Below are 17882 nucleotides of genomic sequence, written 5' to 3'. Positions count from 1 at the left end.
CTTGAATGAACTCTCAAATGCGCTGTGAAAGGTAAACAACTAATGTGGAAAGACATTTCTTCTTAACGTTTTCTACTGAGGTTGCTCCGAAGGACGAACGTGGCATGGGCACATAAGAAAGAAAATCCTGTGATTATCTGAAGAGAAAAAACAATGGATGACTTTCAGACTAGGGGACGCAATATCAATCATGGCCAATTTGAGGCCACCAACATGAAATATGATTTCATGAGACAAATGCAGTGTCATTCTTAATGTGCTTAACCTTTACTGTCAATGAAAAAGTATTGATTGTTCTGTGGCATTTTTTTTCATCATTTGATTTCAGAAAGCGTAATAACACATGGTGATGGGGAACAATAAAAGATGAATGGCAACTGAATGGTCTCAGTTTAACAAAGATCAAATCCCCATAGAGCGATTGTGTGGAGAGAAAAATTAGTGGGATTTATGCCTTTGCTGGAGTAGTTTTTGATATTGTCCAGAACTATCTGAATGATAATATATTTCCATTACTCTCTAAGTTATCTATCTACGTATCAATATTGTTTTCACATGACTGTAATATTGTCTACTCGGCGTGATATATAAAGGCTATATATGAATTTGAGTGATTACATTTCTCCCGCCCCCATCCCTCAGCTGTTTACCAAAAAGTGGTGTGGTGATGGCTTTGTTTTTGTTTGAATTCCAGATTTTCCCTTTAAGGTGTTATTAGGCTGTTCAATATTTTCTCCAACCATCTTTGAATATGTATTAGCCCTCTGCACAACATTATTGCCAACCAGGAATAGTTATTCACAGCCTAAACAATATTTATATTATTTCTCTATTCTCGAGTCATTGGACGGTCTCCTCTGCCGGCCTGCTATTTTTTTCCACTTACTCAACCTAATAAGGCTCTGCTCTGCTGCACTACAACCAAATCAGCAGTGCATTTTCACCCTCTAATAAGTGGTTAGCTTGATTTATCTGGGTGATCTCATGCTCCTACGAGGCTGGAGCTCCACAGGCTCTGCCCACACGGGAGACGTCCTTTACAATCACTTGGCCTGTCCACCAGTTCCAGATGAGTCCATTACAGCCAGGGTAAACGCTGTCATTTTTTTTTAACCCTGGAAAGGAGCAGTGTGGTGGCGCGGTATGGTGGCAGGTTGATTCAGAGTGGGAGTGTGTTGAGGATACAATGATGCATAAATACCATGGCTCCTTCTGTTGTTAAACCGACATGGTCTGGGGCTGTCCGGCCTCTGCAGAGATGCTGCAGGGCCCTGGGGGAGCCCCGAGGGCCACAGGAACCCCTTAGACTGGTAGAATGGGCACTTATTCACCGGCCCACCCCCTCTTTTTGCCCTCCCGGACCCCACCCCCTGTCCCTGCCCTCCCGGACCCCTCCCCCTCCCCCTGCCCTCCCGGACCCCACCCCGGCTCTCTTCTGGGAACACACTTCTAAGGGCTGGATGATGGACTACTGGTCATACACCTCACAGTACTACTGTCTTTAGTAACAAAGCATCAGCACTATATTCTGTCAAGCTACTTCACTTTCCTCATCCTCCACTGTCTCCCATGTTTGTTTACTTACAGTAACACTTGGAGAACACTGATCACCGTTGTAATTTATAATCAAACAGTAACAGTCATTACCTGTATGATTCTGTCCCTGTAGTTGAACCCTCTGGCCAGCCAGGCTGCGGTGGCGGCAGCAGCAGCAGCAGCTATGGGCTCTATGGCCGGATCCCAGGTCTTTGGCAACACCCTCTCCAACCTGCAAGCTGGAGTCACGGGGCAACTGGTCACTAATGCACAAGGACAGGTTAGTGATCTTTACCAGTCGTAATATCAATAGAGGTATCCTATAGGTTTCACAGTGTTCATTAGACCTGACTAGAACTACTTGTAAATGAAATGCAAAAGTTATAGTGGGGGAAGAACACATCACATAATGATGGTTTCACTATATTTTCCATGTTCTTCAGTCAATGTTACACTATACCAGTCTTAGAAAACACTTTCCACTAACTAAATACACACAAACACAATTCCAAAGACTGGATGGTCTCAATATTTCATTTTCCTATGTAGTAATCTTGTTTGGGGGTTTATTTCTTTCTTTTTTAGCTGTGTGTTATGTGGCGTTGCTCCGCGGCAGCCATCCTGCCATATGTTAAGCTATTTGGGAATAAACAAAGCCCTTCCTCCTCTTATCCGCATGCGCCCGTCGCAGTAAAACGCTGACCTTGTCATATTTACAGGGTGGCTGCAGAATTGTTCCATCAGTAGCCAGAGGCTTGAACGATGACGCTTGTCAGAGTGGGGCCCTATCTAATGAATCATCTTATCGCAGGTGCACACGGCGCATATTAAAGGAAGATCGCATGGACAATGTGCCCTTTCACGCCAGCCAGTTATTTACCTTAACCCCTATTTCATCCCTCGCTCTCCGCCCTCCTCCCGCTATCCTGTTTATCACTCAATTAAAACTACGGCCCGACGAATATCTTTTGTGGCTTTATGATAAGACGGACCTAATTCCATGCTTGTTTGTGTAGGAAGTCTGTAAGGAGTAAGAATTGCTGTACATGGAAGATTTTGTCAACATGCTCATGACAGAGCAATGCACATACAGTTGAAGTCGGAAGTTTACCTACACTTAGGTTGGAGTCATTACAATTAGTTTTTCAACCACTCCACAAATTTCTTGTTAACAAACTATAGTTTTGGCAAGTCGGTTAGGACATCTACTGTGTGCATGACACAAGTAATTTTTCCAACAATTGTTTACAGACAGATTATTTCACTTATAATTCACTGTATCGCAATTCCAGTGGGTCAGAGGTTTACATACACTAAGTTGACTGTGCCTTTAAACAGCTAGGAAAATTCCAGAAAATTATGGCATGGCTTTAGAAGCCTCTGATAGGCTAATTGACATCATTTGAGTCAATTGGAGGGGTACCTGTGGATGTATTTCAAGGCCTACCTTCAAACTCAGTGCCTCTTTGCTTGACATCATGGGACAATCAAAAGAAATCAGCCAAGACCTCAGAAAAAAAGTTGTAGACCTCCACAAGTCTGGTTCATCCTTGGGAGCAATTTCCAAATGCCTGAAGGTACCACGTTCATCTGTACAAACAATAGTACGCAAGTATAAACACCATGGGACCACGCAGCCGTCACACCGCTCAGGAAGGAGACGCGTTCTGTCTCCTTGAGATGAACGTACTTTGGTGCGAAAAGTGCAAATCAATCCCAGAACAACGGCAATGGACCTTGTTAAGATGCTGGAGGAAACAGGTACAAAAGTATCTATATCCACAGTAAAACGAGTGCTATATCGACATAATCTGAAAGGCCGCTCAGCAAGGAAGAAGCCACTGCTCCAAAAAGAAGCCACTGCTCTAAAAAAGCCAGACTATGGTTTGCAACTACACATAGGGACAAAGATTGTACTTTTTGGAGAAATGTCCTCTGGTCTGATGAAACAATTTTTTTACTGTTTGGCCATAATGACCATCGTTATGTTTGGAGGAAAAAGGGGGAGGCTTGCAAGCCAAAGAACACCATCCCAACCGTGAAGCACGGGGGTGGCTGCATCATGTTGTGGGGGTGCTTTGCTGCAGGAGGGACTGGTGCACTTCACAAAATAGATGGCATCATGAGGTAGGAAATATTGGATATGTGGATATATTGAAGCAACATCTCAAGACATCAGTCAGGAAGTTAAAGCTTGGTTGCAAATGGGTCTACCAAATGGACAATGACCCCAAGCATACTTCCAATGTTGTGGCAAAATGGCTTAAGGACAACAAAGTCAAGGTATTGGGGTGGCCATCACAAAGCCCTGACCTCAATCCTATAGACAATTTGTGGGCAGAACTGAAAAAGCCTGTGTGAGCAAGGAGGCCTACAAACCTGACTCAGTTACACCAGCTCTGTCAGGAGGAATGGGCCAAAATTCACCCAACTTATTGTGGGAAGCTTGTGGAAGGCTCCCCAAAACGTTTGACCCAAGATAAACAATTTAAAGGCAATGCTACCAAATACTAATTGAGTGTATGTAAACTTCTGACCCACTGGGAACGCGATGAAAGAAATAAAAGCTGAAATAAATCATTCTCTCTACTATTATTCTGACATTTCACATTCTTAAAATAAAGTGGTGATCCTAACTGACCGAAGACAGGGAATTTTTACTAGGAGTAAATGTCAGGAATTGTGAAAAACTGAGTTTAAATGTATTTGGCTAAGGTGTATGTTAACTTCCGACTTCAACTGTAAACGGCTTGTGTGAGTCTGTGTTAGCCCTTGATGCTAAATGCGGCTAATGAGACAGTATGGGTTTCCCTGGTCTGGGAAAAGGTGCCGGGGCCGCAGGGACAGATTGCCATGGAGATGGATTTGATGGGATGCTCTGTGCTTTTGTAGTGTATCGGCGACTGACATTGGCTGACATAATCAGGTCACTGAGACGGTCAAAGCCCTGGGCTACAGTCCTTTGCTCCCCACCTCATTATTTCAGAGCATTATTCAGTCTGAGCACTCTGAAACGTGCACCACACTACTAACGTAGCCAGGGTCCCCCCACCGCACACGCACACGCGCGCACGTACACACCACCACCCCTCTTATACTGGGAAGGGAACATTACAGAGACTAAATGCATGCTTGGATCTTGACTGGGAGACCGACAAACACTGCCTCAGAAGCTGCCCACCGTAAAAGCAGAAATGGTGTCGGTATGTAGATTCTCAAACAGGAAACAAAAGAATAGCTTTTATCAGACTTTGGTGTTTATTTTGCTGGGAGAATGATAGAGGAACGAGAATAGCTCGAATACATGTACACTTCTTGAATATGAATTCTCTAGCTAGGTAAGACAACATTGTGACAGCGTTGTAACTGTACTAAAGCACAAGTACTTTGATAAAAGGTATCTGTGTGAAAATCCCATCCCAATGCCCTGCATTGATTTTGAGTCCTTTCTTCCCCTAAGAGAGGTCTTTTAATCTAAATGAACAATTTTGGTATTTTGAAGAGAGCGGAACACAGTACAGTAGGGGTTACAGTCATTCACCCTATCACTAATGCCCATTGGATTTCTTCAGGGGCGCAACTTTGGTTTTATACGTGGGGGGGACATAATATATATATTAAATTTTTTGTCAGATAAACACTCCAAACAGCCTACCCGACTGCTCATAGGCATCCGCATGGTCCTAAAGCACCCCGCACCCCGTTGTTTGTATCACATTCCAATGATGAAAATGCAATTTCAGAATGTGGGGGGGGGGGGGACATGTCCCCCGTCCCCAGTGAAAGTTACACCCTGGATTTCTTGTTAGAGTAGGTTCCCGATAGGGGCCTTGAAAAGCGTTGGATTTAATAATGTGGCTTTAACATGTGTCAACCTGATTATGGAGTATATGTGTCCAGTAATCAACGAAGCCATTCTTCAGTCCCGTCTTTGTGATTGAGGCTGTAGTGAAAGAAAGAGTTCATTCAATAGTGAATTTCAAATCAGTAAACAGTCTGCCTAAGGAAAGCACTGCACCATTTTACCGTAGTTCCTCAGTATCAAAATGTGAATGAGAAGATTGAGGCCCATACTAGAGGAAACATTTCCTCACAAATGTTTCTGTCATAGGACTACGTATTCCCTTGTACTATGCACAATTTTACCACACATTCTGTGCCATACCTTCCATGGCTCCATAGAGAAACCTATAATATTTTGACAAAGAGAGCAATGGGAAGATATATGACCTGAAAAGTAGCTAGCCCCAAAACGGTCTGTGATGGGGGAACTCCCAGCCCTGTTAACCCTGGTGGCTGGTCTTTGTGTTTCCTGGTGAAACCCCCATGAGCCATCCATCCCCTTCAATGGGCTTTGATGAAGGCTACAGCCCACAGGGCAGACACTGCTGTTACTAATGCACACTACACCAGGTAGGAACACACACATGCACTGTTTTAACCTGCATGCACACAACCAGGGAGGAGCTCCATTGGAATACAAATCACTCCCGCTCGTGGAAGTCCTCAGAGGTAGAAAAAACATTCTGGCATTGCCATTTTAACTTTTGAACACCTGCTTTAACGATAACAGCAGGACAAATTAAGCCAGGTGAATGCTAGCTGCTGTGCAGGTTTGCATGTTTGTGGAAGATTGTACTGTACCCAACATTACCTACACCAGTATTCCATTTTAGAGCCAGACAATCAAGAGGATTCGGGAGCTGTATAAAGCAATTGACATACCACGTCCCTTATAAAATTGATATGCTTGGTGTCTTGGAGCTCAAATGAAGAAAGTCGGGATTTCCCAACATGGGCCTCTATTTCCTTCACGGAGAGAGAAGGAGGGGAAAATGGCTAAAGATATTGTCTGGCCACCATGGCTAACACCACCGATTGGCCTGGCTGAGGAGATGACATGACATTTCTGTGGAAACGAGAGAAGAGCAGCATAATCTTAATGAGTTCTGCTGAGAGAGAGAGACAGAGGACCCAGGTCCTGACCATTCCTGACACGCCTCACGATTGGAAACAAAAATACAAGAGGAGGAAAAAGACAAAAAGGAAAGAGAAACATTAAGAATGCTGGTTGGACAAAGCTGAGAAGGTGCCACAGCGTATGTTGTTAAAAAATGCCATAACTGGCTGTAGTCTGAGACCAAAGCATGTCTTCTCCATGGACCTCTCTGTGAATCTACAGGTAAAATAATAATCAATTTGTGGGTGCTTATATTTGTTCTGTTATACACAAATGCGTGATGGAAATGTGTTTCTTGCATATCCCAACTCCCCCTGAGACACACACAGGGAGTGGGGTCACAGTAAAGGTTGCCATTGGCCAGCAATTAGGGTGTAGTGCCTTGCTCAAGGGTACAGCGGCAGATTTTTCACCTTGTCGGCTCCGGTATTCAAGCCAGCAACCTTTCGGTCACTGGCCCAACGCTCTAAACTCGAGGCTACCTGCCGTCCACCAGGTCTTCCCTCTAAATGTATTATGTTTTACATAATCAGTGTCACAATCGACTGCCTTGAGAAACGCCATTTGAGCACTACTATGCAACACCCAGGAAGTCTGAGGGAGAGATGTAGAGGTGCATCCGGGGACGAGAGCTAAGCTGTCAGTTCCCTGCCTGTGTTATTACGTTTATAGAACAACCACTTAGTCCAATAAGGATGAATAATTGAGCGGAACAAGTCAACCGCCACGGAGGCACGCGAAGCCAGGCGTCGGGAGGCATGAGCGTCAAGCGGCGCAATAAAATATGCTAAGTGGCAGGAGAGGAGAGCATTACAGGGTGGAATCAGAGCAGGGGACGCGGGGCGCGGAGAGTGAGATAAATTATCTGTCGCTTAATGCGAAGCAACGTAAGCAAATGAGCCGTGGAGGGGATGAATTACAGATTGCCGGCCTACAATTCTACCACTGATCCCTCCACATTATATCAAACAGAGAATGGGGAGAGAGGGGAGGGGGACCAGGCAGAGGGAGGCATGGCAGGAAGAATTAGATTAGCACCGGGAGCAGTGGTGAGATGCTGGACTACAGTATGAAGGGATCTGTTTGCATCTCGCTGTGAAATCATATAAAGTGACAGGTGCATGTGTAATAATTGAATCCCTGCCTAGATTCAATTATGTTGGCGTCTCGTTTATACACGATGCTTGAAGTAGGTCGAAACCCTGAGCAGCATGAGCTACCAAAACATTCATTGTCCTCGTGTCCATTTATTTTGCTTTGAATTTTGCCTGTGACTGTTTACATATCTATAAAAAATACGAACGTGCCAGCCCAAATCTTCCAGCCTGGTCCAAACGACAAGGTTTTTTAAAATAATGGCAACCCCAACCATGTTCACTCTCCTCTGGCATAATGAGTCTGGGTGCTGTTGTTCTGTCAGTGGAGAGAGCAGGCAGAGAGACTGAAGTTGTCTGTCCAGGACCAGTCCCCAGATGACACTAACCTTCATCATCGGGAAGAGGCGCTAAGTCCCCCCCTAAAGCGCTACTCTTGGCCGCACTCTGGCAGCTCTGAGAGCTAAAACGCTGCGGTGACACTCTGCCGCCCCTTTTGATCTGCACTTCCTGATTACAGGCATGGAGGAGAGCAGAGGAGAGCTGGAGGGGGGGGGGGGGGGGGTGGAAGAGGGGAGTAGGGGATGAAGTACCCCAGGGACCCTGGGAGCTGTTTGGTCGTGTGTGTGTGCGTTGAGGGAAGGGGAAGGGAGGGAGATCTCTCAGCACAGCCACATTACCAACCCCCCTTGACAGAAACAGACAAAGACGCATATACACACATGACTCACACACACACGCCCCTCTCCCGGCCTGGTGATGGATAACACAGTCAGTGGTCTGCACCAGCACACACACAGGTACTCAGAGCTGACCTTTGCAGTGTGCTCCCAGCTGGGTGCTCTGCCTTTGCTTGCCTTGGCCTATAAAAGCTCCTCTGTGACAGATGATCAGAGAATCTGTCTGTGCGTTCCCTCATACACTTACTCAACCATCAAGTGCTCTGCGCTCGGGCTTGATACTGTCATTCTAATGGTTTGTGCGCTCACTGATATACATGAATTGACGTGCACAGTACTTTATGTTTTACTTGCTGTGGGATTTCATACAGAACATGAACATCGCTCCATACTTCTGTCCAGTAGATCATACGAACAATATGTTCTGATGACTTTCACCCTCCTACACTTATCCGTGTACTGTAGATCACTGGAACGACCCATCTGATTTCTTCCCTTCTCCTCTCACCCCTCCTTCGTAGATAATTGGAACGATCCCACTTATGCCCAACTCTGGGGGGCCCTCGAGCCAATCAGGGGGCGTAAACCCAGCACTGCAGGTCCAGCCAATTACACCCCAGCTTCTGACCAACGCCCAGGGCCAGATCATCGCCACGGTGATCGGCAATCAAATCCTGCCTGTCATCAACACCCAGGGAATCACACTGTCACCAATCAAGCCCGGACAGCAGGTAACCACACACACAGACGTACAGTGCACACACACACATGCACAGATACAAACATGTGTGCGCACACACACACACACACACACACACACACACACACACACACACACAGCAGACACATGAAGATGTGTTTCTAATGACAGTACATTTGCAGACCAAAAACATTTTCCATCCAATTGGCGACAGATTTTCATGCGACTATTCTAAATTCCACATAAGCAAATGATGCTCATTTTCCCACCAGAGATGTTTCCATCAAATTGACTCGTTGCGGATAAAAGGCTGTGCGTGATGATGTAGTGCTTAGAAAAATTACTTTTGTGGTTAAATTCCCATGTACGAATAAAAAAGCATGTTCAACTCTACTGATGGTTTGGTCACAAAAACAATTATATAGCGAATGTGTCCACTCTGGTATTGGTACGTGCGCGCTAGCCAACAGCTTGCAGATACAGTGCGGGTATAGCCTACATGATGAGATTATTATGGACAAAAGAGCAAGATTATTTAAATTTGTCAAACGTCAACCAACATCATGTCACCAGAATAAGACCCTCTATATTTATAGGAAAGGAGCATCAAACTCATCACCGTGCAATTTCACCACCCTGTGAAGTTCACCATAACTTATTTAATCTGTAGCCTAATCAACTGCATGCTTTCCCGAGTCGTAGTGGGAGGACCACACAACATGTCATCGCATGATGGTTAGAGCGGCAGGTAGCCTAGTGGTTAGAGCATTGGCCGAATCCCCGAGGTGACAAGGTAAAAATCTGTCGTTCTGCCCCTGAACAAGGCAGTTAACCCACTGTTCCTAGGCTGTCATTGTAAATAATATTTATTTCTTAACTGACCTGCCTAGTTAAATAAAAGTAAAAGAAAAAAAAGTATCAATATTTGCGCATAAAAGCTTTTCCACCACCAATTATCGCATAATTAACTTTACCATCACAAAAAGATCCCACCTTGTCTAGCGTATGTTTTTTGTCGACATTTGGAAAGTTTGCTGACACATTTGCTCTTTCCGTCAGGCCTGTCGTGACATTTTTTAGGCATAAAAAGGTTGGATGGAAACCTGGTTATAGGAACACATAGATACACACTATAAAAATGGATGAGGAGAAAAATCTTTATCTGTGTGGATTGAACTTTTTTTCTGTTTACTCTTGAGAAAAGTAACCCTTACAAAACGAGTCAAGTCTGATGTTTTTTTCAGCTATCAAGTCGTCTCATCTTCTGTCTAAACACAACTTGAAAAGGTTTTCCTTCACAAAAACATAACTCCCAACTGTAACATTTCATTGGTCCCAGTGTTTGGAAGAAGTTGCTTTCGATAAAACCATTCAAATTGACTCTTTTGACTAGGGCAGTAAAGATTATAGAAATGCTACAGACAGAAAAAAATTCTGTCAAGCGGTAGTGTGTGTGCGTGTGCGTGTGTGTAAAGCACCTGTCAGGCATCCTCTTAGACTCCATCTCAAGAAGTATGCAGAGCCCCTGCAGAGCCAAACAAAAAGCAATGCTTTTCATCATCCCACTTAAAACTAAAATACTCCCCCCTACACCTATTTGACCTCTGTGACCGGAGCATGTTGTAATTCTCCTTAATAATCAAACATTTAAAGGGATAATCATGTGTCTCTAGCTAGCAAAACAATACAAGACCAGACTGAACCTCTAAAAGGGACAGAAGGCTCTCTTGTACTCAGAAGAACATGAGTTCTTTAGTGCTATTTGTAGGAGTGAGCTTAAATCCCACCTAGTGCAAAAGTTATGTACAAAGTAAATAGCTTCCTTCTTTTGGACTTGTACATACATGGTAGGTGTCAGACGCACACCTACTAAAGAAACCAAATAAATTACACAGCTTTAAGTCTACCTAATATCGACCAGGCTTTCAGCCATAAAAAAAGCAGGTTAAAAAAGTGAAACATGATATGTAAATGGCAAGGACAATAGTTCAATCTGATAGGGTGGACTAACTCAGACGATGGCCTTAAATGTGACTTCACCGGATCACGCTCGTGATCGAATGAATGCATTTGTAATAATGTTTATGGTTTTTGTCCTCACTTCAAAGACACACGACACCGACAGTTCCACAGGTGTAATTTACGGCTGTCAGCGCCGGCAGTGCGGAATATTTCCAGTGAAGCTAGATAATTCTCTCTGCCTGTCAACTGTCTTGACAGTATGTGCATCTCTGTTGACATCCACCACACTTTCCAAACAAACACATACAGAGGGGAAAATAATTAACAGCAAGAGAGAGGAGTGGGAAAGCCAACCTAGTTTACGGAGGAGACGGCCTTCACTTTAGAGTGAAGACATAGCAGCTTGATCTTGTAAGAGCAATTCATTTGCTCACAAACATGAAAATACATCGTTTTCATAGAGCCGAAGCACATTGCCTGTAAATCCTAAATTATGTTTGATACGGGAGCGGCGGTGTCCACGTGTCTTTTCCTGCACAGACCTGCCTTCATTAGCAATTCCCTTGTGTCTGACGACTGGAGAAAAACACTATTGTCATCGTGTTCTCTACACTCCTGTATGGCAGAGAGAGAGAGAGAGAGAGAGAGAGAGAGAGAGAGTGGAAGAGAGAGTGGGAGAGAGAGCGGAAGAGAGAGTGGGAGAGAGAGCGGAAGAGAGAGTGGAAGAGAGAGCGAGAGAGAGAGCGAGAGCGAGAGAGAGAGAGAGAGCGAGAGAGAGAGAGAGAGATACAAACAGCAGAGACACCAGTCATCTCCTATCAAACCCCACTGTCTGTTTCTATACAAATGTAACACTGTCTGTTTCAATAGAAATCTAGCCCTGACTAGTTTACTCTATTGACCCGACTATTGATACTGCATTGTGTGTTATCATTCTGAATAGTTGTTAGCATACACTGTAATGATCATATAACCTCTTTACACAAACCTAATCATATTATGTTCAGCTGTTAATGTCAAATATAATTGCTGCAGTGTCACAGCAATGTACAGGTGCCGGAGAGTCACCATAACTGCTGTGGTTGGTTATGAAGATCGCTTGTAGTGCTATTGGTGCAACGTTATAGGGGTTGTATTGTTGTTTTAAGTCAATATTTCATTTCTGTGTGTCCTCAGCTGCCTCAGGCTCAGCATGTTCAGACAGGCCCAGTGTCGTCTCAGCCCAACCTGCTCCACATGCCCCACAGCCAGAGTCCTCTCCGCCAGGCCTCTTCCTCCTCCTCGTCCTCATCTTCCTCCTCCGCCCTCAGCGTGGGTCAGCTGGTCAGCAGTGAGTACCCGGTGACACACTCACACACGCGCGCACACGCGCGCGCACGCGCGCGCACACACACACACACACATATTAAGAGAACATACGAGTCTACAGAATTTTGTAATTGACCGCAGTCTTTGGTATGGTGAACCTTCTATTTCAAGAGCACTGGATTTCTGTTTGTCCAGAAACTTTAGATTTTTCTCCTTCCTCTTTTTGAAGGATTTATTTAATATTCTGTTTATTAGACTATCAAAAACACTGTGTGTAATGAACACCGGCCTCAGTTTCCAAATGCTTAGCCCTCTGTGGACCCTTAATAAATCATAGAGCCTAAGGCTGTCAGCATGCAACCCGTTGCCTTAAAAAGTCAGTTTTAGTCAGATAAATATAAATACATTTAATTTGTCACAGGCTATTCACCTAAATTCCCTCATTTTGAAGGCATCTGCGGCTGAGTTCTGCATTCAATATAAAGAAGTTGCCATTGATCAACTTGTTTTATGTACTGGGTGGTTTGAGCCCTGAATTCTGATTGACTGAAAGCCATGGTATATCAGACCATACACCACGGGTATGACAAAACATTTCGTTTTACTAAATTGGTAACCAGTTTATAATAGCAATAAGACTCCTCGGCTAAGGGCTGTGCCTAAGAACAGCCCTTAGCCGTGGTATATTGGCCATATACCACACCTCCTCTGGCCGTATTGCTTAATTACACCATGGCATTGTTGATAATACTTGTTTCTGATTGGCTTGAAGGCCATTCTAGAGCGTGCATTATTTCCCTGTAACGCATGGTATATCGGCACGGTAAAATTCAATGGCTATAGTTCATTCTTACATGTTCTATGTTTCAGCTGCTTTTGAAAGCAACAGTCGAATTGAAAACATTATTGTCATTGTTGAATTCAATGTTCATAACAGCACGCTAGGACTGATGGTTTGGTTAGCTAAACTAGCAAGTCTGTTTGTTTGGTTACCAAGGCAACTACCGTAGCTACCTAGTAAACGTTCTAGCTACTTCAGTGGATGTTGAACACATTTCTACTGTCAAATGAACACATAGAAATGATCGCCATGGTATGAAAGGGATAGTCAAGTCGGGGTTCTCCGTCAATGCATCGTGGAGCACACCTTCCACGTCATTCAAGAATGCATAGCCCCTCGGTGAATATCCCGTACGTGGTCATGGAGCATTATTTCTGTGTCGAATCATACGTAATACAGTTTTTTATTCTACATTCCTCTTGCCAATATACTGCCCTGGTCCAGCTCATTGTATTTGCAAGGTCCAAGGGTAACACTTTATGTGGACAGTCCATCTGTAGATGCTCTACAGACTATCCACAAACCATCATTAACATTTAACATCCACAAACCATCATTAACATTTAACATCCACAAACCATCATTAACATTTAACCTAACTATCTACTAACCTTAACCCTTATCCTAACCCTTATCCTAACCCTAAACTTAACCCTAACCTGAACCCTTACCCTTATTCTAAACCTAACCCTAACCGTAACCTTAGCAAGCAGTTGCTTATCAACAGATAGTTTGTTGATAGTATCCATACTATAATAAAGTATGACCAGCATTTTTAGTCTAAACGAGTGGATGGTATTTTTCTTTTTAGATCACAAATCCCTACACAGGGTACATAGGAATTTGAAACCCAATGTAAATGAAATCCAACGCCATCATATGGAATGTGTATTATTTGTAAAGCCTTGAAGACAGTCATGTAGGAAGGAGACCGGTGATGGATCACAGTGGACAGACAGTGTGGGCACCACTTACAGAGAGGACTAATCATGTCATATAGAAACACACTTCAATGGCTCGCCATTGGGGATAATCAGATGCTCATCAAGGTGGAACTGATGAGGACTGAGGATGCAGCTAGTGCCCATCCTCCCATCCTTTTAAGATATACAGGGCCTGCATCCCAAATGGCAGCTTATTCCGTATATAGTGCCCTACATTTGACTAGACGAACCCTCCATTCAGTCCAAAAATATATATATATATAGGACCTGGTCAAAGTAGTGCACTACATTAGGAATAGGGTGCCATTTGGGACGACTTGGTCCCATGCCTCCAAATGTCCGCACGTCTAGAGCTCTGCCGCCGTAGAAGCTCAGAATCGCTGCGTCTCTTATGAGGCCTCACGGCAAGATGGCAGCCCGATATATTTTTTTTCTTAAATACGCTTGGAAGATTCCTTTTAATAATTCATTGATAATGACCAAGATGAATAATTCACTGGCACAAACTTTGCTTTAGTAAGCAGGATGCCAGGGCACCTGACATTGATGTACAATGTGAAATCACTTTTTATTAGCTATGAAACTCTTCAAAATGCTTCAGGGAAAATAGGTCCCCAAAGTCACTTAAATGTGGGTCCGCAAAGCAGCAATTTACAAACAACATTTATACAATACAATGTCTTCTTTAGAGTAGAGTTGGATGTCACCTTTGAACAATTGAGTAGTGCAGCACACACAGCAGCACAGTCTTTCTGCGGAGGTGTCAATTGACTTCCCCAAAGGAGGGACAGATGATTGGAACGATCCTCTAATAAACATTCCACAGGCTTCTTTTTCATGATAAAAGCACAGAGTTTGGGCTCTAAAACTGTTGGCTTTCAGTCTGCGTGTTGTTCATAATGAAGCAGGAGGAATGCCGAGAACGGCAAATGCACCACGGTGGACTAACCTATTGAATGGACATGTCTCTATGCTGCTGTGTCCATTATGTGTCTATGAGCTTTTATGTTGAAGATTAAATGAGGAACATTTTCAATGTAGCGTTAAACACAAAGCCCGCCTTTCACTCTCGATACCATTACAGTACATATTGTACAGAGACCGCTATTATCAACTAGAGGGCAGAGAAGCACCAGAATGGCAATCACTGCTAAATCAATTCATAATGTATTTCTAAAGCTACTCCTGTTGTTCGTCAACAGAGACCAGAAATGTCACATTATAGTGGAATGTATGTGAATTAGCTATATTCTTTGATTTCGGTGTGTTTAATGGTGCTAACCCCCCTCCCTCTGCCTCCATCTGTACTCCCTGACAAATCGTTTTTTAAAGGCATTTTAACTATACGAAGAGTGCCTTGGTCCTTCTTGTTTTTTGACCCCCCTCTATCTGTGTTGTATCGTAGACCCCCAGACGGCCGCCAGCGAAGTGGACGGGGTCAACCTGGAGGAGATTCGGGAGTTCGCCAAAGCGTTCAAAATCCGCCGCTTGTCCCTGGGCCTGACCCAGACGCAGGTGGGTCAGGCACTCAGCGCGGCCGAGGGCCCGGCCTATAGTCAGTCTGCCATCTGCAGGTAAGGAGGACTTGGGGTGCCGAATGATTCACAGCAAAGCATGGTATTTTCTGGCATAGATCTGTTGATTATGGTGTCTCCTGGAATATTCCCATCCTTCCCATCAAGTGATAAAAGTTTTTTTCTTGACTGCAGTGCAGAAGTTAAGTTGACTTACTCGTTGTGGTACTAAAAGGGCAAATGGATGTTTTATTCAAATAAATATGTTTTATTCAAATAAATATGTAGAACCTCGTGTAGGAAGATCTGAAACCGTTTTATATCTGAATGATGTACGGTCACTTCTCCGTAGATCAACTGTTCCTCGTGCTGCGCTCTCCTGTCGGTGTAGTAGTCGCCACAGTAGACAAAGGTGCTCAGGAGCGCTGTCTTTGAGACTGCACATCGTTTTCTGGTGTCCATGACGACTCACATCCATATTTCATCTCATATTTAAGCAGACATCATTAAGATATTAAAATGAATACATAATTGAAGACCATCCAGTCAAATGAAGGTCTCGTGTCAATTCTTTGTCCTCCTCTCTTTTTTTCTCTCTCCTCTGACATGACTTACTTATGCAAAATACATTACCTAGAGTATTACACGAAGCACTTAAAGCATTTAATAATTACTTAGGCCTATTGCTGTTCACTCTACATTGGGCTTAAGAGAACCTGACAAGAACCCGTCTGTTAATAAGATTGTCATGTTCTACAGTCCCGTAAGGACGTGCGCTTTAAACGCCGCATTATCTATTCATTAGATAATCAGACATTTAGTGTTACCAGGTAATGTCTCGTCCTTTTTAAGCCTTTCCTCCTTTAACTTCAGCACCAAATTAACTAAACCCCTTAGAAGTGCACATCTATAACCATTATATTACATCACAGCATTCAAACTCCTTCATTCTTAAGTTTCACATGATCTAAAAGTACAATTATTTCTGTTCTATTTTATTTTTCTCACCAAATTTATGAAATCAATAGTTTAAATATCGTAATCACATCTAATTAAGTTCTGACATTTGGCAGTGACCTGTGGCTAATGTCATTTTGCCTTTTCTTTGTACTCTACCCACCCATAGTATTGTGCTTTACTGTAGTAGCATGCATCACTGTCAACAGTTATCATCACTGTGCCCCTTCTTATTCCTGTATTCATTTGTAATGCGCTTCTGAACTGCATGCGCTCTGCTGATGACCTGTCCTGCCTACAGTATGTGACACACTGCTACCATGCGCTCTTAAAATGTTCATCACATCAACATCAAATGGCCGGTATAATCTGAAACTGGGGGAGCAGGGTTCTTATGAGCAACAGCCATTTCAAACTAATGTTTCAAGTCTTAAAAAAAATTGCCCATGAAATATTTACAAGCATGCATAATTCAGACATTTAGAAGGTACATTAAAAGCCATTAGCTTAAAAAAACAAAAAAAAAAAAAAAACAGGTAATGTGTCCTTGTGGGTTTATGTATGTCGGTAAGACCGTCGTTTTTTTGTTGGTATGACGTTTTAAGTAGATAGTCTTCACATGCTTTAGTTTAGTTAACATCAACAGAGACATGGAAGTTGGAGGAGACGAGGGGACCGCATGCTAGCTTAGGGGCTTGCTGTTGTCATATATCACTGGAACAGACAGTGACACAGAGTTCCGTCTTGTCGGATTCCATTGCTCACTTTGTTAAAAAGCTTTATTAGCTTATCACAGGGCCACAAACATCCCATAAGGACATCATCAGACCGATGGGTTTGAATATTGTCTTATCATAGAGTGCTTTGTACAAGCAGCAAATACAATCTGTCATGTAGGGTTAAACTAAAATAATGATATTGCCCAAATGCTTTTTGGATAACGTTGGAAATTATGATTGATGGCATGCTTTCACAAATGGATGACACATTTTTCTTGCGGAAAAATATGCATTAAGTTTAAATCCACCGCCTCCTCAATGCAACTACACGTCCAAAGATTCACAGTGCTGTTAATGTGAATACCGCTCAGAATGCATCGGTGCACAATGTTGTCTTAACTACTCGTTTCTGGTGTAATTCCTGAAGGGGAATTATGTTTCCATGTTTAAGCTGCATGCATTTACAACATTCATTTACACTCAAACTTACACATCAAATTAAGCAGAAATGTGCCTTCACATCCACCCTACTTATATTGCATCGCATCCACTTCTTTCTCCACCTATACCTGGCATGTTGGATTCATATCTGCAAGCTCGGAATACTGATTTAATACATCGGATATGTCCCCTGTATTCTGTAAGTAATGGACCTTCCACTTAGTCA

General features: G+C 43.4%; 1 protein-coding gene across 2 annotated transcripts in view; it reads left to right on the top strand.

Moving 5' to 3' along the window:
- Positions 1 to 17882, top strand: part of LOC139531934 (POU domain, class 6, transcription factor 2-like) — a 99059-nt gene that overhangs the window by 75369 nt on the left and 5808 nt on the right. For both annotated transcript variants that reach the window (XM_071328949.1, XM_071328948.1), the window contains exons 6-9: positions 1670 to 1816; positions 8792 to 9001; positions 12109 to 12262; positions 15431 to 15599. In XM_071328949.1, the coding sequence (XP_071185050.1) occupies positions 1670 to 1816; positions 8792 to 9001; positions 12109 to 12262; positions 15431 to 15599 (680 nt within the window). The remainder of the gene's footprint in view (positions 1 to 1669; positions 1817 to 8791; positions 9002 to 12108; positions 12263 to 15430; positions 15600 to 17882) is intronic.

Source organism: Salvelinus alpinus, chromosome 10 (assembly GCF_045679555.1).
Source record: "Salvelinus alpinus chromosome 10, SLU_Salpinus.1, whole genome shotgun sequence".
NCBI lineage: Eukaryota > Metazoa > Chordata > Actinopteri > Salmoniformes > Salmonidae > Salvelinus > Salvelinus alpinus.
This window is presented reverse-complemented; position numbering and strand designations above follow the sequence as displayed.